The sequence below is a fragment of the Rhinichthys klamathensis genome, unplaced genomic scaffold (genome assembly GCF_029890125.1).
Source record: "Rhinichthys klamathensis goyatoka isolate OS25496 unplaced genomic scaffold, OSU_Roscu_1.1 h1tg000159l_1, whole genome shotgun sequence".
Lineage (NCBI taxonomy): Eukaryota > Metazoa > Chordata > Actinopteri > Cypriniformes > Leuciscidae > Rhinichthys > Rhinichthys klamathensis.
In genome coordinates, this window is record NW_026606693.1 from 1 (window position 1) to 22,647 (window position 22,647).

General features: G+C 39.8%; 2 protein-coding genes and 1 long non-coding RNA gene across 4 annotated transcripts in view; 2 read left to right on the plus strand and 1 right to left on the minus strand.

Moving 5' to 3' along the window:
* Positions 1–931: 931 nt before the first annotated feature.
* sgcg (sarcoglycan, gamma) lies at positions 932–3,373 on the plus strand. The gene is made up of 3 exons (XM_056258758.1): positions 932–1,075; positions 1,588–1,711; positions 2,652–3,373. Exons 1-3 carry the CDS (start codon positions 951–953, stop codon positions 2,826–2,828), a joined length of 426 nt encoding a protein of 141 aa, XP_056114733.1. The 5' UTR covers positions 932–950; the 3' UTR covers positions 2,829–3,373.
* A 16-nt stretch (positions 3,374–3,389) lies between these two features.
* On the plus strand, positions 3,390–4,675 carry LOC130091076 (uncharacterized). The gene is made up of 2 exons (XR_008807771.1): positions 3,390–3,710; positions 3,743–4,675. It is a non-coding gene; the product is annotated as an uncharacterized LOC130091076 (long non-coding RNA).
* Positions 4,676–5,765: 1,090 nt separating this feature from the next.
* Positions 5,766–22,647, minus strand: part of sacs (sacsin molecular chaperone) — a 32,492-nt gene continuing 15,610 nt past the window's right edge. The window contains exons 9-10 of one of the 2 annotated variants that reach the window (XM_056258759.1): positions 18,794–18,820; positions 5,766–18,032 (exon numbers count right to left, since the gene is read on the minus strand). In XM_056258759.1, the coding sequence (XP_056114734.1) occupies positions 6,478–18,032; positions 18,794–18,820 (11,582 nt within the window). In that variant the 3' untranslated portion in view covers positions 5,766–6,477. The remainder of the gene's footprint in view (positions 18,033–18,793; positions 18,821–22,647) is intronic. The other variant, XM_056258760.1, reaches the window with a different exon arrangement.

Here is a 22,647-nt window from a genome sequence, read left to right on the forward strand (position 1 = left end):
CCATTCTTGGAGATTCGTGAATTCACCCCTAGTAACAAAAATAGAAATTATATTTTACTTTAAGAACGCTGTGTCAGGACCTTTTTGTTATCTTCTATTATTGACATTTTTTATGCAAAATGTAGCAAATTTCCATGTCAAGTCTCATTACTGTGATTTAAAAAAAATGATATGTTATTATTTAAATTGTACATTGCTTACGAATGAATGTAGTATTTGTTTCCACATCTTAAATATATGCTGATTTTAACTGAAAAATAATTTTATTGAATTTTATAAAAAAATAATGTCACAATGCAGAAAAGTAATGGTACAATATATATATATATATATATATATTTACTGTGTGTGTGTGTGTATTATATATATATATATATATATATATATATATATATATATATATAGAGAGAGAGGAGAGAGAGAGAGAGAGAGAGAGAGAGAGAGAGAGAGAGAGAGAGAGAGAGAGAGAGAGAGAGAGAGAGAGAGAGAGAGAGAGAGAGAGAGAGAGAGAGAGAGAGAGAGAGGAGAGAGAGAGAGAGAGAGAGAGAGAGAGAGAGAGAGAGAGGAGAAGAGAGAGAGAGAGAGAGAGAGAGAGAGAGAGAGAGAGAGAGAGAGAGAGAGAGAGAGAGAGAGAGAGAGAGAGAGAGAGAGAGAGAGAGAGAGAGAGAGAGAGAGAGAGAGAGAGAGAGAGAGAGAGAGAGAGAGAGAGGAGAGAGAGAGAGAGAGAGAGAGAGAGAGAGAGAGAGAGAGAGAGAGAGGAGAGAGAGAGAGAGAGAGAGAGAGAGAGAGAGAGAGAGAGAGAGAGAGAGAGAGAGAGAGAGAGAGGAGAGAGAGAGAGAGAGAGAGGTTTTCATTACACCAGTATTTGTCCAATGTCATAATCTCTATTCTGTTAAATAATTGCAATGATGTGATTATTTGCTCTAATGAAATGTCACATCTGATATGGAATGATTTTTACACTTTCTTTGTCTGATTGTAAGTGTTCTTGTGTTTGGACAGGTCCAGAAGGTGCTTTCTTTGAGCATTCTGTTAAGACTCCTCTGGTCAAAGCAGTACTCAACAAAGAGCTAAAGTAAGCATACACTACATAATTCATAACATCATCTCTTCCCATACTCATTGCCATTACTGTAAAAAATAAAGGATTTTGGTCGTTTTTTGCTTATAAACTAACTAGCTTACTTTAACTTAGCTTTTTAGCTTTTTATAATTTGCTCCAATTTTGTCTCTGCATATGCTGTGATATATTTGTCTCTCCACCCCCTCAAAAACATTATTGCTTAAAAATGTCAGCCCCATTAAAAGAAATGGTACTGAGTATAACTTTTATAGAAGTTTCCAACAGGGCATTAACCAGCTGTGATCTTTGAAGTCTAAGACCTGAGTCACGAAGGCATCTGGTTGTCACAAAAGCTTAATTCTTTTTTTTTCTCCAAAAATGACTTTCCCAAATAGGCCTAAATATAATGCAGTTTCCTTCCGTTTTCCATGTATGAATTTGAGAGTATTTTTGTGGCCATCTTGTGTCCAAACGATGTATTGTTCAGCGCAGTAACTACTCAGTGCATTCCCCTGTCGTTTAAGACTGGAGTCTCCAACACGCTCTCTCAGCATGGATGCCCCAAAAGGCGTTCACGTCAAAGCCCTGGCTGGAAATGTTGACGTGACAGCACATTTTGACATTCTGCTACACTCAACTGCAGGACTGGTAAGCATTCCTGTCTGTGATTTTCAAGGAATCCTGAAGACTTTTGTTAGATTTTTGATGTGTGTTTGATGAGGGATGGAGCTACTCACCATTCCCTGATCTACCATAACTCATATAATTTGGTTTTGAAAGAATTCGAGAACTTTTTATTGTTGTTATTTAGCAACATTAGTGTTTTAGCAAATCTGAGCACAGTCTGACACATTAACATGTCTAGTTTGAACACAAGTGAGACTACTTGTGTCTTCTTCTTAGGATAAACGGTAGACTTTAGCAAAAGTCTCTTGTTTATTCTTCCTTATTTTCTTTTAAAATGGTTGTTAATGATAGCAGTATTACTTTTATTTAAAGGGGTCATGACATGAATTTTTGTAAAATATGATCCTTGAGGTTCATGTAACCCCAGGGGTTTCCAAACGTTTTTCAAACGGGGCCAGATTCTAAGTTGTCGACACATGACAGACATGACAAAAGCTTGAGCTGACAGTAGAGTAGCTTGAGATAGGACACAAATGTACATTTTATACACAAAAATTAACAGCCGAGGGAGCACACGTCACTACTCTCCTCACAAAACTGCACTGGTTGCCAGTTGCCGCTCGCAACAAATACAAGTCACTGACTTTTGCCTACAGAACAACCACTGGCTCTGCTCCCTTTTACCTAAACTCATTACTTCAGACTTAAGTGCCATCCAGAAACATGCACTGTGCAAGTGAACACCGTCTTGTGGTACCATCTCAAAGAGGCACTAAATCTGGACCTTTTTCTTGTCTGTTCCCTGCTGATGGAATGACCTGCCTAACTTAACCAGAGCTGCTGAGTCCGTGGCCACTTTAGTCCAACGCTTTAAATGAATTGTATTTAACCCAAAGTGAATACAAAGTGTTAATCCTTATTTCATTGAATGCCTCATTATTGGGGTTTCTGTACGTTTCAGCTGATCTTAGATGCTGAATCTGTTCGTCTGCCGACATTACCTGTGGGAGAAGCCCGGACTTCAGGTGATTCTCAGGGAATGTACGACATGTTTGAGGTGTGCGTTTGTCCCAGCGGTAAGCTGTTCCTCTCCAGAGCTGGCGTCTCCTCGACCTGCAGCGAGCACCAGGACTGCTGAATGAGCTTCTGTCTGTAACACAAACAGTAGTAACAAATCTCCCATAGAAACAAGTTCTTGTCTCTGAGCAAGGTAAAAAAAAACACTAATTTAGTTACAAAATGTATTATATGTTACTGAACAGTTGTTCCTAACCCTGGTCCTGGATTACCACCAACACTGCACATTTAGGTCTCTCTTATCTGAAACTCTCTTATCTGAGGTCTTGTTCTGCATCCAAATTCACATACTATCCGTCCTAAATAGTTTTTGAAATTAGAATGAATTTGTCCCAAATCGTAGTATGATGAAATGAGGATTCCAAGGATGGTCTACTTTTTCCGGTTAGAGTCCGAAGTGCAGATCCGTGCAAACTCTTAACGGCTAATATTGCCCACAACCCATTGCATGTTGGACAAGGATTCAATTAGACAAACACAACTAAAAAAAGTTAAAAAACTACAAACATGGCGGTGTGCGAGTCCGATGGTTAAGTAGAGAGGTTTAGATATGGGGTTTGAATGATTAATATTCAGTATGTAACCTGACGAAAAGAGATTTATTCAGTGTTACATTCACAAGGAGAGTTCTCTGCATGAAAGACCCACACCTGGCAGATCAGATGCTAATACATTACTCACTGATACAGTAGGAAATTGAATATGGAGGATTTTAACTGTGACAAGATGACTGACAGGGCAGTTTAAATGGTGACAGGATGCATGTAACTTGAGTCTTTACTTGTGTGCAGTGTTGAGGACACTCCTAAAACAGGGTTGGGAACCATTGTTACTGAATATTAGCCTGTAGCAGTGAATGGGCAACTCTGGCCCTATAGAGATCCACTTTCCTGCAGAGTTTTGCTCCAACCCTAATCAAACACAACTGAACAAGCTAATCAAGGTCTTCAAGTCCTACTAGAAAGTTATGGGCAGGTGAGATCCACTTTGCTTACAACTTTCTAGTAGGACCTGAAGACGTTGATTAGCTTGTTCAGTTGTTTGATTAGAGTTGGAGCAAAACTCTGCAGGACAGTGGATCTCTATAGGACCAGAGTTGCCCAAGCCTGGCCTAGAGGGTATGTTTATCTGTTTGGTTGAGGTTTCATCATGATAGGGAAAATGAAATGTGTAGTATAGACAACACACTCTCATAGGAATTCATAACTATTTTACGTTTGGTGGTTAATTCGTATGAATCCATATGATCTCATTTGTATGTTTCCGTACGATCTGCTTACACCCCACTTACTGGTAGGTTTAAGGGTGGTCCTTCGTAAAAACAAAAACAAACTTTGGTTCCGTACAAATCATGTTGTAGGAATTCATGCAAAATCACCACCTCATAAAATAGTTAAATTTTCTCATGAGATTGGGTTGGTATACGCTTTAGTTTTTACTGTAAATGAAACAAAATTATTGTCTTTTTTTCTGTTATGTAAAATTTTTCTAAATTAGGCTGGGCAATAAAGGGGCTGGTCAACAGCTGACATCCTATGCAATATAATTTTGAGGTGCAATAAATAACCAAATTCTGTGTGTTGAATATCAGCTAGTTATTGTTTAAAGATGCAATTGTTAATAGATAAATTGTGATAACATAAAACATTGATATGGTCGTGCCTTGAGCTCCTCAGAGGGTGATAATATACTGTATGCTTCTGTAGTCAGTTTGATTTCAACATTTTTGTAAAATAGTAGAATTCCCACTCAAGAACTACACTACCCACAATCCCAAATCCCACTTCGATAAAGCATTGTAATATTATCAGATTTAATTCTCTGGTGTGTGTTGTTGTAAGATATGAAGTGCTCTTGGATTTTGAATTTTATACGCAATGGTTTGATATCAAATTTGGCATCTCCGTTTATTTAGTTATCAAGAATGCTAAATAATCCCTATGGCAGCTTGAAACATTGGGATTTGCGTTTCTTTTTTCCAGAACTGTTTTCTGTATGTACTGTAAATTGTGAGAGTGATAATTTGTATATATATATATATATATATGTATTGGCAGGGGATCTTCAGATTCATACATCAGTTGTATATTATGCTTTGATTGATGTATTTTTTTCAAACAGGTAAACTTTCATTTTGAGATTTACATATTTCAAGTGAATTATTGCCATATACTGATTGTTGAATTATAGTTTACTATCAAACATGTATGAACATGTAAATTAGCTGTCCACATGAAATGTTTCAATGTTTGAAATGTAATTTCATTCAAACTAACCAAAGAAATCCTTAAACTTAGAATGTTTTATGTCCAATAAATATATAAAAAAAGCTATATGTTGTTTTGTGAAAATAGATTATTATTACCTGATACTATGACTTATATGAACAGTAGATTCAGGATAGTTTTTGAAGTAAGTATTTGTGCATAATTTATGAGATATAGCACTTAAATAATATACCTTGATTATTGAACATGTTAAATATGCACAAACCAATATTCTCAATGTTAGTGGGTCTCAAACTTACAAAGCTGTAATATGAAATAATGAGACTGAGACAAATGACAAAATGTATTTGTCAAAACGTAGGAGCCAGTGTTTAATTTCAGTCTTTCTCACAGTTAAACAAAGGTAATGGATGAAAAACATCATTGACATTGAGCACCATATGAGCATCTACAGAATGTTCCTCTTAGACAAATTTCAGAGAACTTCATGCAAACAATTCTCATCAGTAGAGGACAAGAGGTTCCCATTGTAAATAATAGAAAATACATATTTAATCAACAACATTCTGAGGAAATATGCATGATGTATGTGTACAGCCACAGCAGTTAACCGAATGTCAAGTTTCAAGAGAAAATGTAATTTTGAGTGTCAATGTATGCATATATGTATAGTTCAGTTGAGATAAAGGTGATTGTGAAATTATGGAATAAATTTCATTCTTGCATTCTATAAATCTTGCAACAAGAAAGACAGATAATTCCACTGGTAAACACTTATGAACCTACAGTCATATTATATCTTATGATGTCTAGGTTATGCACTGATATCAATATCACACTTAGATTGAAATGTATGCATACATTGAATGTCAATTACCAGCTGAGAAAAAGTTGTATGCACAATATATGAATTACCGGCACTGATAAAGATCCCATAAAGGAACTGTGAGCTGACTGACCTGACATTGCTTGATTGCACATGATAATTTTTCAGGTGTCATTCATTCAAATTCCTACAATCACTCAAGAACTATTTACATAAAAGTGCAGTGCAACTCATGCTAATAAATCACAATACCATCAACTTAATGACTATGGCAGGAAAATACATTTCTAGAAAAGATAAAAAAGCAGCATCGGTATTCGTTATGTACAAAGGAACAACAGTAATCAATAAATGTAGTTAAAATAATAAAAGGTATTTCTATGCTTTTGAACATTATGTACACTGCTGCATGTTAAATATAATAGCGTACACTTTTTTTTTTAGGCTCAGGCAACCTTTCAGAGAAATGGAGCAAATGTACGCGATAATAAGCATGGGTCACAGCATCAGAGGTGGCACTGTTAAAATAAAAATGCCAGCAAGATATATAATTTTACTTTTAAAAAGTCTGTTATAACTATTACAATATTTACTGGTCTATATTGCACAACCACTGGTTTGTTGATTCATCTGTCAGTGTTTTGCATTGTCTACATTCAGATTTTTTGCTGGACAAATGTCTCAAGTTTGATGATTATCCGAGCTGTACATTCCATTACTCTCATTGCTACTTCCGAAGTATACCTGTCATTGGGAATCTGAGGGAAGGGCAATAGGTCAGGGTAGCGAGTTCTCAGGCTGTCCACGCCATAACCTTCCAGGATGTTTACATCCTTGGCCAACCCTGTTAGCTGGGAGTTGTATTCCTCCACCTTCTGGGCAAGTGCTGTGGGCTTCACATCTTTGTCTGATTTTCCTCTGACTGCATAATCTGCTGCAATTAATGCAAGCTTTGTTGCCAGGTAGCATTTGAAACATACCCACTCATTGGCATTTTTATGAAGGTCATTTCTTGCAGCAGAAAAGTTGGCTCTTGCTTGCCTTAACCACCGCCGTGCCTCCACAGGGTTACCAACAGACTTGAACGATGGTGGTACAAAGAAGCGATTTGAGTGCGATGTGCCTGAATAGCTAGTAAACTGTCCTCGGAACTGGTGTTTTTCCGATTTATGGCTTGTTGCTTCTTGGTTCCATGATGTGTAAAATCGCTGAAATGAGAATTTCTCTGACTGGAATCGTGTGGAAGATGAAGAGTAAGGTCTCCTTGATCCTCTATCAGTCGCCTGCTCTGCTTGTGTTTGCTTCTCCATCCTGCTGATCTCATTCTGTAGGTGTTTAAAGACTTCTGTAGCGATGTCAAGATTCTCTGCATTTTTGTCAGGGTGCCACTTCAAGTATAAGCGCCGGATAATCTTCTTGCGTTCAGTTTCAGAAAGTTTCCAAGCTTGTTCTATTACTGAAGTAACTTCTTTTAGAATTTCTGGTAATGCATTGAGTTTTATCTTTTTGGGGGACGCCTTTGTTGGAGGAGCCCTGTGATTTTCCTTTCCAGGAAATAATGGTGGGACCATTCTGGAACGAGGGGAATGACCCTCCGAGGGGCTTGTTGGAGTTGGTGTGCCATCTCGATTATTGGTGCTATCATCCTGTCTTGAAAATTTATACAGATCAAGAGAGCTCACGATTTTGTACTCACTGTACCCAATGTCAATTTGAAAGCACTTGCCGAGGACACTTGGACTTTCCTCCTCTTCTCGTTCCACTTCTTGAACGATGATAGCGTATGTGTAAGTTGGCTGGTAAGTGCCTAAAATATCACCTCCCTCTGAATCTACCAGGTAACCAACATACTCTCCAGGATAAAAGACATTCATGGGGTCCATGAGCAGTAAATGATGAATCTCAGCAGGTATGGGTGTACCAGGTAGAGGGAGCTCCAGCTTTGAGGGTTCAGTTGTGTCATACTTGACACCAAGGTTGTCTAGCTTCTCTGTTATTCTGTAGATGTCATTGCAACCCAACATAGCAATAAGATAGGAGGTGTCAGAAATCAGGTTGTCTGTAGCTGACTTGAGGGTCATTGCCAAGGCAAGAAGAAAATTAATGTCTTTGCTGTCAGAATGCTGAATGTAGAGGTGGATAACAGCTGTTCCGTATCTTTTAAGAAAGGCAAGAGTTTCACTACGGCTGTGGAGAATTGGGCTGCAGCCTTTCACTCGCAATGTAGTCTGTAGTTTCTCAAAGCAAGACACCTTTAAGCCCTCACACAGTGCTTTGCATAACCGTATTGCTTTCTCCTCATTCACCATGTATGCATTCTCATTCTCATGTTTCATGATCCGAATTAATCCAGTGATAAACTGTTCTGAAGACAGAAGCAATTGAAGCCGTCCCTGCAGGGAGCAAAGGGCACCAAATTGGCACATTCTTGGTGAGTCTTCATCAAGTTGTTCCTCCAAGATACTACTCAGAAGCCTGGGCCTCAGTTTCTGCGGAAGCAACATGATCAGCTTTGTGTGAAAGGCATGGTCTTTGCCTAGGTAACACTGGCTCATGTCAACTAGCATCTGAACACCAACATTACCCTGAATTCGACTCTTGAAGTGTGGTGCATCGTCAAAGACCAATGTGTTTGATTTGGCCAATCGTCCATCATGACTCGGAAGGTAAAATGTCAAATCTCTGAGATTCTCAAGGTCTTTACGGATCTGTACTGGGTCATTCTGGAGACTTTTGAATAGCCCTGAGACAGTTCTTTTCACTGTTCTCATTTCATTTGGGTCAAGCTGCTTGCCTTCTGAAATTCTATAAATCCGACACAAAACTTCAACATATTGTTTTGTTGAAACAATGTCCTCAGTTCCCAACAGTTTGAAAAGTTGGTGAAATGTCCCAAGCTCGAGGGGAAGTTTGTACAAGTAGGGTTTGAAGTCAGATTCACTGTCCAAATTAATGACAACCTCTTCTGGTTTAAGGAGTTTCCAACCCTCCTCAACCATGACGAAGGCTACTCCTCGTAACTGAAAGCGGAATTCATGTTTATCTGCATTCAGAAATTCATAAATGCTTCTCAAGACCTTGCTTCGTGTTTTCACTGTGTCATCATCCAAGTTTGTAATGCTACATATGTTTTTGCAATTGCTAATGACTTTTTCCAATGGTGGGTCCACATTAACATTTAACATGGTCAAAATAAGATCGAGTTGCTCTTGGCTGGTAAGTGTGTTTCCTTCTTGGTCTTTTATGCTTGCTGGGGTGGCCCTTTCTGGTAGTATAGGACAAGATGTCCACAACAACTGCATGATATCACTTTGTTTGAACTTTGGATTGACTTGTGATCCGTTGAAGCGAATTAGAGGGACGGTGCCATTCATTTCTTGGTACTGAACGTGAAGGCGAACAAGCTCGGCTGGTGCACGCTCTGGGCATAGGAATTGTATCATAGAGAGTTCTTTGAGGAATGCCCCATCAAACAGATCTGTTCTCTCATTGAAAATGTGAGTAAGGAGTACATCTACAATGGTCTGAACTTTTTCCTTGGGCCAGTTCTCTGTATGAGCTTTGATGCTGATCTCTTTCGCAAACTGTAGAACTTGCTGTTGAGATACTACATATTTCAAGCCGATGTTACGAAGGAATGCTATCCATGAGGGTAAAAAGGATGTCCCGCTTTTTGGCTTTGACACCTGCTCAATTTTTCTGAAGAAATCATTGGGAATAAAGGCTTTTTGTGAAAGCATTACTTCAAACACTTTAACTGTCTGATCGAAGAAGGCTTTGGCAGGTTTTAGTCTACTGGTAGAGTCATGAATGAAGGACAGAGCTTCTAGTTTTTCAAAGAGCTGATCCTTGATGCTGAATGGCTCCTCCATTGCCAATAACCTTTCCTTTAGATAGATTACATGTTGGATTTTGGCATCATGTGATAAAATGTCAAATTTTGGAAAGATATGATTCAGGTACACCTCAAGGTCATCAATTGGTGTGACCCCAAGAAAGCTGTAGAGTTCTTTCAGCTGTGGACTGTCAGTGAGAAAGGCTGAGGATGTATTGTGTGCCCACTTTTCAATGTCGGCAGAGGGAATGGTCTTTGTTAGAACATAGCATGCTCCGAAGTTTGCGATGCAGATGTACCGTCCACTGACAGCTTTGTAACATGGCAACAGTTTCAGACATTGTACATCATCCTGGGTCAGATTAGTCAAATTGCAGTTGAAGTACAACAACAGTGCTTCAAAGTCTTTGTCTGTCAAACTTGCTGTTTTGAACGCTGATATCTGGATCATGTACTCAAGTGCTCTAAGTATGCTGGAAGGATTGTCTATATTTGCTGTATGCTGGGCCAACAGAGGCAAGACAGGACTCTCTTTGGCACATATTTTATTCACAGCCAATTGAAAGCATCCTCCCTTCATCAGGGTATGAAAGACTTTGTCATTTTGTCCATTTGGAAAGATGGCTGCAAAGATTAAGCTCAGGGGTAACAAAACGTCATGCTCTGGCACAACCAATTTGTTTCCTGACACCATAAATTTGATTCCTGGAAGAAGTGCCCAATCCTTCAAGATGTCCAGAATGGTCTCAAATGTAGGGTTGATCTCTGTCTGGTCATCCTTGGTTGCAAGTTGTTCACTGATAAAGTGCCATGCACTTTTAAGCCAAGATTCTGTAGGAAAGTTCTCCTTCCATTTTACTGAGCTCCTTGTTCTGCACTCTCGGGGAAGTGCAGATCCCAGAAGATCTCCAAAACTGCGTATGTCAAAAGTCATAGCCACACCTGCCTTTAGAAGGATGTTACTGTACCTTATGTACAGTGTGTGCATGAAAAGTTCCTTCCTTGATGCAATAAGCTCATGATGATTGCTCAGAAACTTTGGATGTCTGGAGTCAAACACTTGCAGAACGTTGTCCATTGTCATCAGTAGTGGCAGCCCCTGAATGTTTATGTCATTTTCCTCCACGTCTTTGAAGCAGTAGTCAACCAGCAGTTTCAGACCATGGAACAGCTTGAAATTGGACTGCTGCAGTCGACATGGTAGCTTTCCAACTTGGCAAGATGTGTCTGGAGATGAGAATGTCAGCAGGAAGCTGCGAACATCCTCTGGTGTCACATAGTTGACTGAAATCCCAGCATCTTCAAGGCAGAAGTACAGACTGGCTGTCTCATCACAGCTGTAGATTAGGTTGAAGCCAACATCCAGGAGCATGGCCTTCATTCTGTAAACATTTTCTGCCACAGATTTTCTTGTGGTTATGTTATACTCTGTGTTTTTAAGATGCTGCAACTCATCCTGAAGTAAGTTGTCAAAGAAAGCTTGGCCTTTGGTTGAGCTGGATGTGTTCACCCAGGAGATGTATATTGCAGAGTGCATATCAGCGTTATCAACGTGGGGTGCTCTAACAACAGGGAGTAGTCTTTTCAAGTCTACATGAATGCAAAGGTAGATTGCCTTTACCAAACAATACCAATCTGGTTGAATGTCCAGTCTGTTTACAGGAAAGATAGACAAAAATTTCCTCAAAATATCCCTGACAACATGCATTGGAGTTCCTTGAAATATTGTCATAGTGGGGTCAGGGCCTGGAAACAGTCGACGTTTCAGCTGAATTAGCAGTTCTACACATGCAGGCGCGATTAGCACTTTCATTAGATTGTTGTTCCAGTCGCTCCTCACACCAACTCCATTGTCATCCCTCCACAGATTTCTTCTGGCAGAGTCTAAAGCAAAATGACCATTCACATGGAAAGGCAGGCCAGTCTCCAGAGAAAGGGGAAGAAAACAGAAGGCTCTGTGTGTTTTTTTGTAGTTGTGGCTGGTGCATGCTGCAACACCACCACGTGGAAAGAGTGTTATGTCCTCGTTTTTGTGAGCTGAAATTACACTCTTAGATACCTTCTCCATGTCAGAAAATCCAGATCTGTTGCATATCAGCCAAGTCGTAGAATTACCATCTGTGTCTTCTATGTCCATTGTGTAGGTAATCTGTTGCACTGGAATTTGAGCCAGCTGTTTTTTCTTAGAGACACTGTCCAGAACTGAGGCGTGAAATTGCTTGCGTTTTAGTCGATCACCATCTGAGATTTTTGCTGTCACAGAATAAATAGTTTTTAAATCCCCAGTCCCATTCTCAATTTCACATATGGAAATTTTCTCCATGTGATTCAAAAACATGAGAAGTTCTGCACCATCTGTTCGTATTTTATCAAGGAAATTTTGAACCATTCTGTCTGAAGCAGGTGCTGAGCTGATCTCCGAGATTTTGGCCATTTCGACATTTCGTATGGGAAATCTGAACATTGTGCTGCGTTCCAACTTGAAGTGATTTCCAAGGTATAAGTTGAGTACATCAGAAAACTGGGATCTGAAGTCTGAATCCAAATCTCTAAACATTCTTCCTGGACTGACAGATGTTGCTCCAGGTGCAAAACGGGCATGTGGATCGAAGATGCAGAGAATGTCATTATTTGAGATAAAAGACGGGCAGTCAGTAATGTGATAAACTGAGTTAAATCCAATGCCATATTGCCCCGTTTTTCCAGGGTTTGCCTCTTTGGTGCCCCTTCCGAGATTCTGGATCCCCCTAATATCATCCTCTGTAAATGGTTGATTGTTGTACACACAGAGTGATGGGCCTTGCATGGGAACCCATTTGTCATCAAAGACTCTGTCAGTTGGGTGGGTCCTGGGATCAAAGACAAAGTATATTTCTGTGGCTTTTGCATCATCTGCATTCTGTAGGAGCTCTTTCAACATCTCCCTTTCTGATGGATAAGCATTGAGGATACTTTTTATTCTGCTGGTAAGCTTCTCCTTCTGCCCAAACTCACTTCCAAGGGTAGTGAAGCAGATGTTTGAGGCGTATCTTTCTAAGGCTTTGTGACGTTTTGGAACGGTCCCCAACTTTACTGCCACCTCTCTTGGAATATCACCATGGCAGTATTTAACGGTTGTGTCCCTGACTTTAATCCAAGGACAGTCATTATAACAAAGCGATTTTGATGGCTGTAGTGTGAAATTGCCATCAGGAAGAAGAATCTCCCCATAGTTGCTTAGGCAGAATTCTTGATTTTTGTCTCGGATCAAGCTCCATATTCCCTCACTAATTATTCTACGAGACAGTTGAAAGTTTTCTTCAGTAAGAGGTTTTCTCCCACATTCATTCTTTATCAGCTGTAAAACTGCTGAGAATGTTTCAACAGTGAAGCTCGGATGAACTCCAACATTTTCAAATAGTTCCCGACAACTATTTCTGTACTTGTTGGGAAGCTGATAAAGATATGGAGCAGCATCAAAGTTTAAGTGAAATGCTACTTTTGATGGTTCCACGTATGTGTTCTCGACTAGAATTGAGGAGAATGTTTTTAGCTCCTCCATGATTTCCTCTTTCGCCGCACTGGACTGTAGCAACTCTTCATAGAGATATTTGTAGCAAGCATTGGTTATGTTCTCTTGATACAGAGTCACACCATCAAAGGATTTTGAGAGCTCTTTCAGCTGGCTGATGACTAATGAAACCATTGGCTTTTTTATCAGTCCAAGAAAGTCTTTCACAGCCAGTGAGATAGGACCACATCCTTTAAAGGAAGGGGAATTTTCATTCAGAATAGGCTTCATTAAACACACAGTGTCCTGATGGTCTGTTGTAAAAAGCTCTTTTGCCGAGAACATGGTAGATTGGGAGAAATTGTTTCCATGCCATGGAAGTGAAAATCCAGCTGGCTTTGTCAAGAATGGAAGGAACTTGATATTTTGTAATTTGGCAAGATACTGATTTGCTGCTGGATCTCTCATTTTTAGTTTTTCATCAATGAGACTAAGGATTACACTGCTCCTGTGGCATGCAATCGTGTGGTCATTTTCATTTAGAGCCAATACAGACTCAGCCCGTTCAATCAAGTCTTCCCAAGAAAGGTCATCCTTGACCATACCCAGCTGCACTAACTTCACCAAGCAAACTGGATTGGCATAGTCTCTTAAACTTCCTTCAGGGAACCTTCCATCTTCACCGTTGTACAGTTTGGCTACTCTGCCCTCTGGATGTATGAGTCGAGATGGCAAAACAAGCTTCTGTGATGGTCCTGAACATGGAATGCATGGGGTTTCCCTCAGTATGGATGCAAACTCCTCAAGTTTTTCATTGAGTACATAATACATCAGAGGGTCGCGTAGTTCCTTATCTATGTCTTGGATATGGGGGAAGAACACTTCTGAGAAAAACTGTGTCTCTGTCAGGGTGTTCTCCATCAATTTTCCTTTACAGCCAGCATCATCAAAGCCTTCCTTGACCCAGTCTGGCAGCTCAACAGCACAGAGATCTTGGGAACCACACTTTCTGAGGTATTTTAAGAATATCTTGAAAGCAGCAGACCCAATGTCTGGTCTGCAAAGCAAAGTGTCATCCAAAAACCGGACATCCTTGATTGACACCCAGGTTTTCCCATCAGAAAAGACTTTTGCACAGTCATCATCAACACCTTTTGCTATTTCTTGATAAACCCCTTGACAAATCAGACTGAAATCATCATGGACAACTCCAGGGTCAGGCCAGGCTGCATAATAGCTGTAGTCCAATAATTCCCCATTTTCTGACATTGACCTCAGCATATTAAATGCAGCCAAGTACGCTTGAACAATCACATGTCTCATAAAAATGGAGTTCCATTGTCCTTTTGTGTCTGTCTTCCAGATCTCTTTGCGATTTGATGTGACAGCAAAGCAACCATTTATGTGCACAGGTAAGCCAGTTTTGATTCTAAGGGGTAAGTAGCAGAAAACTTCCCCAATTGGTGTTGCACTTGTCTTTACAGTCCATTTTCTATTGTCTTCTTCAGAGAGCAGCACTGCTACACCTCCACATGGAACCAGACCAAGGCGTTTTCCACTATCACTCAAGGAGAACTTCAGAGCTTCTGTAACATCCATGCACGAACAGATAAGCCAGTTTGTATTTTCCACTCCCTTCTGTGGGATGTCATCTGTAAGTCTCTTGGTTTGTGTGCCTTTAGCTGCCATCTCAAAGTAGGACGATGGATCCTCTTCAGAACCTCTGAACAGTGGGGACTGAAGGTCAACAATGCGTCGGAAGACATTGTGGAACTCCTCCACTACAATTCTGATGATGCAACCAGACTTGGGGACCTCTGCTGGGACTCTGCTGGTGGCTGCAACTTTTTTCATGACTTTGGCAGCAGATTTCAGAACACTTAGTGGACCATAAGCTGCTTTGGAAGACCACACACTCTTGTTTATCGTGACCACATCCTGCGCAGCAGCAGGGTTTGGCTCCTCACATTTCAAATATTTCAAGACCATTGTTCCAACATGCTGAGTGAAGAGAATGAGCCGGTGACCACAGATACTAAATTCATCTACAAGAGAGTAGATGTCAGTGGTATTGTAGTAAATACTGCTGATTTCACTTACAGATGCCTCCTGCTCAGTTCTGAAAGGAAGTCTGAAGAGTGTTCCATCATACTTGTAAGGGCACTCTAGTGACAGTGGAAGCTGACAGTTAAATACATTGATGAAAGATTTGAACTGATTGGGAAACTTCCGTAGCCGTTTCTGCTGTTTGCTCCAGTTGATTTTGATGCCTGGATTTGACTTGTCTCTAATGTGTTTGCTGATGTGATTGATGTTGGGATCAAACATGATCATGAATTCTCTACTCATGATAATGGGTATGTCAGTCACATGATAAACAGAGTTGAACCCTAGGCCAAATTTGCCCACTTTGTCAGCTTCACATCTTTTCATGGACCCACCCAGCCTGGTTATATTAAGGAAGTCTGTATCAGAGAAAACAGAATTGTTGAAGGACCACAAAGCTGGGCCATGACAAACAATCATGCCAGGGTCGAGCAGATTCTCACGGATTTCAAGATTCTTTCGCATGTCAATCAGGAAACTACATTCAGTGGCATTTGCATCGTCAGCATTCTGCAAAAGCTCTTTGAAGATATCTGCCACTGATGGATACTCCTCTAGAATGTTCTTTATTCTCACAGTTAGAGGCTCTCTTTGGCCTGACTGTTCAAACCCAAGATTCTCTGGGTTAATTAATCTTGTGCTCAAACATGGAACTTTTAACCATTCTGCAGTTTTCATTGGAATGTCATCATGGATGAGGATGATGGGCTCTGAAACGTCATCTAGTAAGTCATTCAAATCCTCTACTTTGATGTCACAGTATGTGCATTCGTGGATAGGTTTCATAAGCAGTTTGCTTGGATCTTTGTGGTAAAGAATGGGTACATGCATGTCAGTATCTACTGATATTTGATTGCTGTATAGCCACCGTAAAATATTTATTAGAAGTAGGACATTGCGTTTGCTCTCTTCTTTTGTCATCTCATGCTCACTTCTTTGCCTGATCGTTTTGATAACTTCAAACACATGGCTGGGAACAACTTCTTCAATAGAGCCACAGAACTTAAAAAGCTTGTTGAATTTTGCAATAGTCTTTGGTAATGAATACAGGTAAGGCTGGAGGTCCAAATCTGATATGGGCTTTAAAACTGTGTGTCCAGGGGAAACAAAGGTTTTCCCTGTCCAAACCCAGTCAAAGGGCAGAGACTTGACAGCTTCCCTTGCGTCCTCCAAATGGGCTTGCATGAATTCATATATCTCAAACAAGATCTGCTGAAACTGATACCAGTCCTCAGTGGTAAACGCTTGAGATCTGTGCCAGTCATTTACTGCTTTCAAATGCTGGAGCACTTGCTCTACTTGAGGCTCTAATGACAACTTCAGGGCTTTTTTCATGCCCGCAGAGGTACGTTCCACCAGGGAAACCGAGGAACCAACAAGCACAGCATGAGAAATATCACACATTTCTGAAAGAGACGAAATACTGCAAGAATCACCTCTCCAAGCAAGTGACTTTGGGTAATTCAGAGGTCTGTCTTTACAAACAGGTACCCATTTCAATTTTTGCAGGTTTGTCTGAACCTCAGAGGACTTCACCAACTTTGTCTGTTTGTTTAGGATAGTAAGGAGTGTTTTTGCCTTCATTAAAATAGGATCCCATTCTGGTTTGCTGTTTCCTTGCAACTCCTCAATTTTTCTGGCAACCTGAAGCACATCCTTTTCACTTAGCTGAACCTCATTTTTCAGCCCCAGTAGCCTCAGAGAATGAAGGACATCAGGAGATGATGTATACTCATCTGGGGGAAACCTTATCTTTTCCTCCATGAAGAAAAGGTTCTGCAAAATCTCTAACTCTGGATCAAAAAAGTCTGTTGGTGAATGAGGTTTTTCTGAAGAAGTATAAATAAACTTCAGTGAAGAAAGCCAACTAATTACTGCCTTGTTTTCATTCTTCAGAAAAGACAAATGAGTGAGAGCCCAGAGCATGATTTTTGTGACTTCCTCTTTTGTGTAGAATCCTTTCTCAATGTCCTGAATTATCACCTTTAGGCATTCAGTGCTTTTCACCTGCTCAAAGTTCAACAGCCGTATTAGACGGATGGTTGCCTCATCACTGCAGTCAACTACATTTATGGACAATTTCACATCTAATGGATGCTTGGCGGTATGATGTAATACTCTGGCTCCTTTCAACAAGGTAAAAGGTGAAGGGTCTGTTTTGGACTTCTGCCCAACTTTGTCAAAGATGGGAAGCTCTTGGATTATGCGTTTCTCTTTTTCTGTGACATCGGTAAGACTGGCTAAAAAACCTCTCAATGCAATCTTTTGCTTTACAGAGAGAGATGCAACTTGGCTTGCTAATCTCTGGGATGAAGAAAATCTGTCCATAATTTGCAGTAGGGTGCTTGGTGATAACTGGTGAATGTAATTTTTCAGGAGTGGATGCTGTAAGCAAGGATCAAGCTGCTTCAGGATAACACAGCCAAGCTTCTTCATGACTTCAAGTAAGTCTTCCGAAGGAGGGCCCTCTTCCTCATTTACAAGAAAAATGGGTGATGGAATTTTCAAGCGCAGTAGCTCTAGAGAATCCAAGGTGTCAGTCAGTGGCACATTTGGAATCAAAGGCAAATCTTCAAAGACACTAAGGTCATCCGCAAAGTTAATGTAGAGATGCTTCCAAATCATTCTGAGCCAAGATGCAGAGGGGTGATTCTTCTCTTGATCACCAAGGTTCCACTGAACTGCAAAATCTCTAGAAGGCCATGCTGTGGTAAGGACTTCTTTAATTAGCCGTGCTGATCTCTCTGGGGTTAGCACTTGAACCTGAGTACAAGGCCTCCCTGAAAGCACAAAAAAACATGATGTAAGCTGCACTTGGTTTTAGACAAAATAACAGATTGTATATATATCTTCAGGAAAAACACTGTGAAGTCTTGGATTTACCTAGATTTCTCATAAAATTTGATTACATAAATAGATCAACACAGTCTGCTTAAACAACTGTGGCTGTTTGTCTTCTGTTGTTCTATTAACAATTTATGCAGAAATGCAGGAAAATCCAAGGTTTCAAATACTTTTTCCTGCAACTATATATTCTATAAGACACTTAAAGCTTCAAAGAACACTACTGAGACACGAGACACTTTAGGAAATTAGGAATAATCAAAACATTCAAAAACATTTATAATCAATGCACAAATCAGAAAAACTCGTTAGAATGGCTCACATGCTAGAAATAGTTGAAAATGTTCTAAATAGAAGTTGAGATATCCTATTTTTAGCTGTTAAGGTTGCATGTTAGTTCTTGTAAACATTTATCAGTTTACCAGTTGCAATTGATTGATTGAATTGGTGCATTTAAGTTTTATTTCTTTATACATTTCAAAACAAACTGCATCTATAAAACAAAAACACATTAACACGTTACCATTTTTATAATATAAGCATTTTACATTATTAAATGCATTAGTTCTGTATGTTTTGTTTGATATATGGTTAATGGGTTATTCATATACACAGATGTTAGTGAATAAGTAGTGTATCCAGAAAAGCCATGGCAACTACAGCTCTACAGGCATTAGAAAACACATTGTGCACTTACCAGAACAACCCCAAAGATATTGTTGAACTGGAATTAAAATGCACAAATAAGGATAAATGGGGGGGAAAAAATAGAGAAAATAAAAATGATAAAGCAAATAATGACATATTCTATAGAAGCATACATCGCAATGCATTTTGCTGATACTGATCAACAGTGATGGGAATAACGGCGTTATTACTAACGGCATTACTTTTTCCAGTAACGAGTAGTCTCAGCCTCAGACGTCACGCCCACGGAACGTTGGCTAAACGTCTGATGCATATGGTACACTTAACTGGAAACACTTCAGGAATGTCGAAGTCGTCATCTGATTGGTTGAATTTGATCGGATTTCCGGGGGGTGCGAGTGTCGCGTTTATTTTCGGTCTGCCGGGAAACAAAGCGCAGACGTGTGATTGCGGAAGAAAAACTGTTGTGTTTACATGAGTGACAATGAGCATTTATCAAGATCAGCTAAACGTAGGATTCTCAAAAGTATGCGAGGTTCACGGCATAGACTCTTTAAGAGATGTCCAGGAGTTTTGTTTGAGGCACTTAGTGGAGACAAAAATAGATATTTTAGCCTGTTTGCCGACGGGATTTGGGAAGAGTATTATTTTCCAAGCCTGGCCGACCCTTTGTCAGCATTTATAAGGATTCCCAGCAGATCCAACTTTAGTTGTGTGTCCCCTCCTATCTATTACATAGCTGTCAACCCTCCCGTTTTTCCGGGTTTCTCACGTATTTTAGCTCTTTTCCCGCTGTCTTCCCATTTTATTATTTTCCCGTAAAATATCCCGTATTTTTACGCTCTGATTGTGTGAGACGTACATGCTCGGGCAGATTCGGCTTGAAGTCGTTCATCCTCGGATGCGGCGCCGCGCGCGCTGTTACAAAAAAAGCTGTGCACACAGCCAAGCGAAATGGGGTCTTGCCGGTCTTGCGCACCCAACGCGTAATCTTTGCCGCGCTCGTGCGGACGCGTCAAGTATAAACAATTATACTCCGTGTCAGCGCGCGCTTTGATCGGTAAAGGAGCACAGACCTCTCCCTAATCATCTCCAGCAGCCCCCGAAGCACCACGTACCGTTTCCCTCGTAAACTGATATTAGTATTTAAACATTCTCTGATAAAAAATGTTTAAAAAATGACACACTTTCTCTAATACACACACACACTGTCTCTTTCTCTCTCACTCATTTGTAGTTATAAACTCTTTAGACTTTTAATGATTCGTGCTTTATTTTTAAAGTTTGTGGTGGGTAAGAATCGTGTAAAAAAATTCCCTTATTTTGGGGATGGATTCCGGGAAATCTCCCTTATATTCAATGTTCAATGTTGACAGCTATGATCTATTATGGAAGATCAAGTGAAATACCTAACTGTGAAGGGGATATCAGCCCCGTTTGCGGGCAAACATGAAACAACAGACGCTGACATCGCAGCTGGCCGATTCAGTATTGTGTTCGGTTTTCTTCTCCTCCTTTGATTTTCTATGCTGACTGACTTGTTGCACGCCGGTCTGTTGTTGTGGGGACATTTCCACGTGACGCTGAACGAAACGAACTGTAATTGGTTGTTTGACATGTCGGTCAAACGGCCTTATGGGCGGGCCTTGGCCAAAGAAAGCTGCTATGAGTTCCAGACCTTCAGCCGTCAGTCTGAAGGTCTGGCTACGCGAGACTAAGTAACGAGTAATCTAATTGATTACTCTTCTCATCTTAATAACGCCGTTACCGTTACTGCCAAAAAATGCGGCGCGTTACTATAACTGATGAAGCTGTTTTTTTTTTCATCAGACCAACTAGATCTCTGAGCGAGAGGCAAATACTTTTTTTACTGTTCTTCCTTGGTTAGTGGGCAGAGCATGAGACAAGCGCATAAATGCTGACGATTGGCTGAGGTAGAGTAAAATGTCATTGTAAGCCAATCAGAGGTAGAGTTGGGCGGGTGTTCGAAAGCACGCATAGTTGTGATGGGCATTCGGCTCTTTTGACTCAGCTCACTGAAAAGACCCGGCTCTTTTGGCTCACAAACGGCTCTTTAAATGACTTTGACTATAATATTTCAATTTTTATTACATAATTATTTAATTTCTATAGGCTAAATTTGTAAAAATAGAGTCGGCTCTTCAGATATGCGAGATATGGCTCATAGAGTCGGCTCATTCGCGAATCGCGAACGACCCATAAAAAGCTCATTCGCGAACGAGTCGATCCATCATCACTAACGCTCATTCGCGAACGACCCATCATCACTAACGGCTAACGCTCATGAATTGCGAACGACCCATCATCATAACGCATAGTCGGACAGGACAGGACAGGACACACAAGGAACAACACAAGCCAGTCAGTCTTTTTGGTATATTGCTTAACAAGCTTAATTAAATTTTGCCCAGTTGTGGCCTGTTGAGGGGCAACAAATATCAAAAGTTCCAAAACATCTATTGTGTTATTTGCATTGATCCACTTTAAACATAATATCTACATACATGGCATTTGATTGGAGGCTAGTCTCACTTTGTCCCACAGCAACATATTTTTTTTTTTAGATGTGTGTACAATGTTTCTGTTAATAATGTATTGTATTAAGTGTCCATTTCATTATAATATTCAGATTTATCATAAATAATTGAACATGCACATGTATTTTAAGTTCCGTTAAAGAGGGGTAGAGGTGGGGTCACATTTGAGCATTTAAAATGTAATTTTACTTGAAAGTAACGCAAAAGTTACTTTCTTAAGTAACTAGTTACTTTTAAAATTTGTAACTGAGTAACTAATTTAGTTACTTTTTGGAAGAAGTAACTAGTAACTGTAACTAATTACTTTTTAAAAGTAATTTGCCCAACACTGCTGATCAAATAAGATACCTTTAAGATACCACCTCTGTAATTGTAAAGTAATATGTATGGCTACAATGAGGCAGACACTCTTTATACAAATTATTTAAGGTAGTCCTAGTTAAAAAAATACACAGTATCTGAGGGAGCACCTTCAAATATTATACACAACAATAATGTTTATGTAATATTAATTAGCCTATGATTACATAAAATAATAATATTGGTAATATTGTTACAGGATGCATCTACATGCTAAAAGTGCTTAAACACAGGATATATTAGTGTGTGGCGAAAAAGCAGCATGAAGTACTCTCTTCTAAGAGTGTCATGTGCAGAAGAAACATAGGTCTGTGTGGAAGAACATAGGATTTTTGGGTGTACTATCCCTTTAAAAATGCAACACAAGGCCAGAGATGCTGAAAAAACTGTGAGACACGACACAACCAAATGCAAGAATGCATCCTGTGTAAATGCCCTAATCTTGTAATGTCATGCAAAGAGAGGAAGAAAGTTGCTTCCTGTTAACAGTCATTTTAATGTCCTTGTCAACGACATGTCCTATGGCCAATTGTAGCATAAGCCGTACAAAAATGTAAAGACAAAGATTTTTTATCCTTAAAAATAGAGAAGAAAAAATTTGCTCTTCACTATTCTAAGGGCAGAATTCATAGGTTCTGCTTATTTTATGGATAGCGTTTCATCTTTTTTCGGCATGTACTAGGTTAAGCATGAAAAAGTGTAACTCAGAATTCTGACACCCGTAATAGCAAGCAATGAAGCCCAAAGATGTTACTCCCTGCAGCAAACTAAGCATTGACAAGATTATATTTTACAACAGAAGAATGGAATTGTGAGCAGATGCTTTATATACAGTCGTGTGAATAAGTTATTACCCCCATGCTAAAGTTGCCTAAAAAGAGGAATAAAAAATCATCTTTTGGAAATTGATCTTAATGCCTTAATTAGAAAAATGAGGAAAAATCCAACCTTTAAGGACACCAATTTTCTTTGTGTATGAATAATG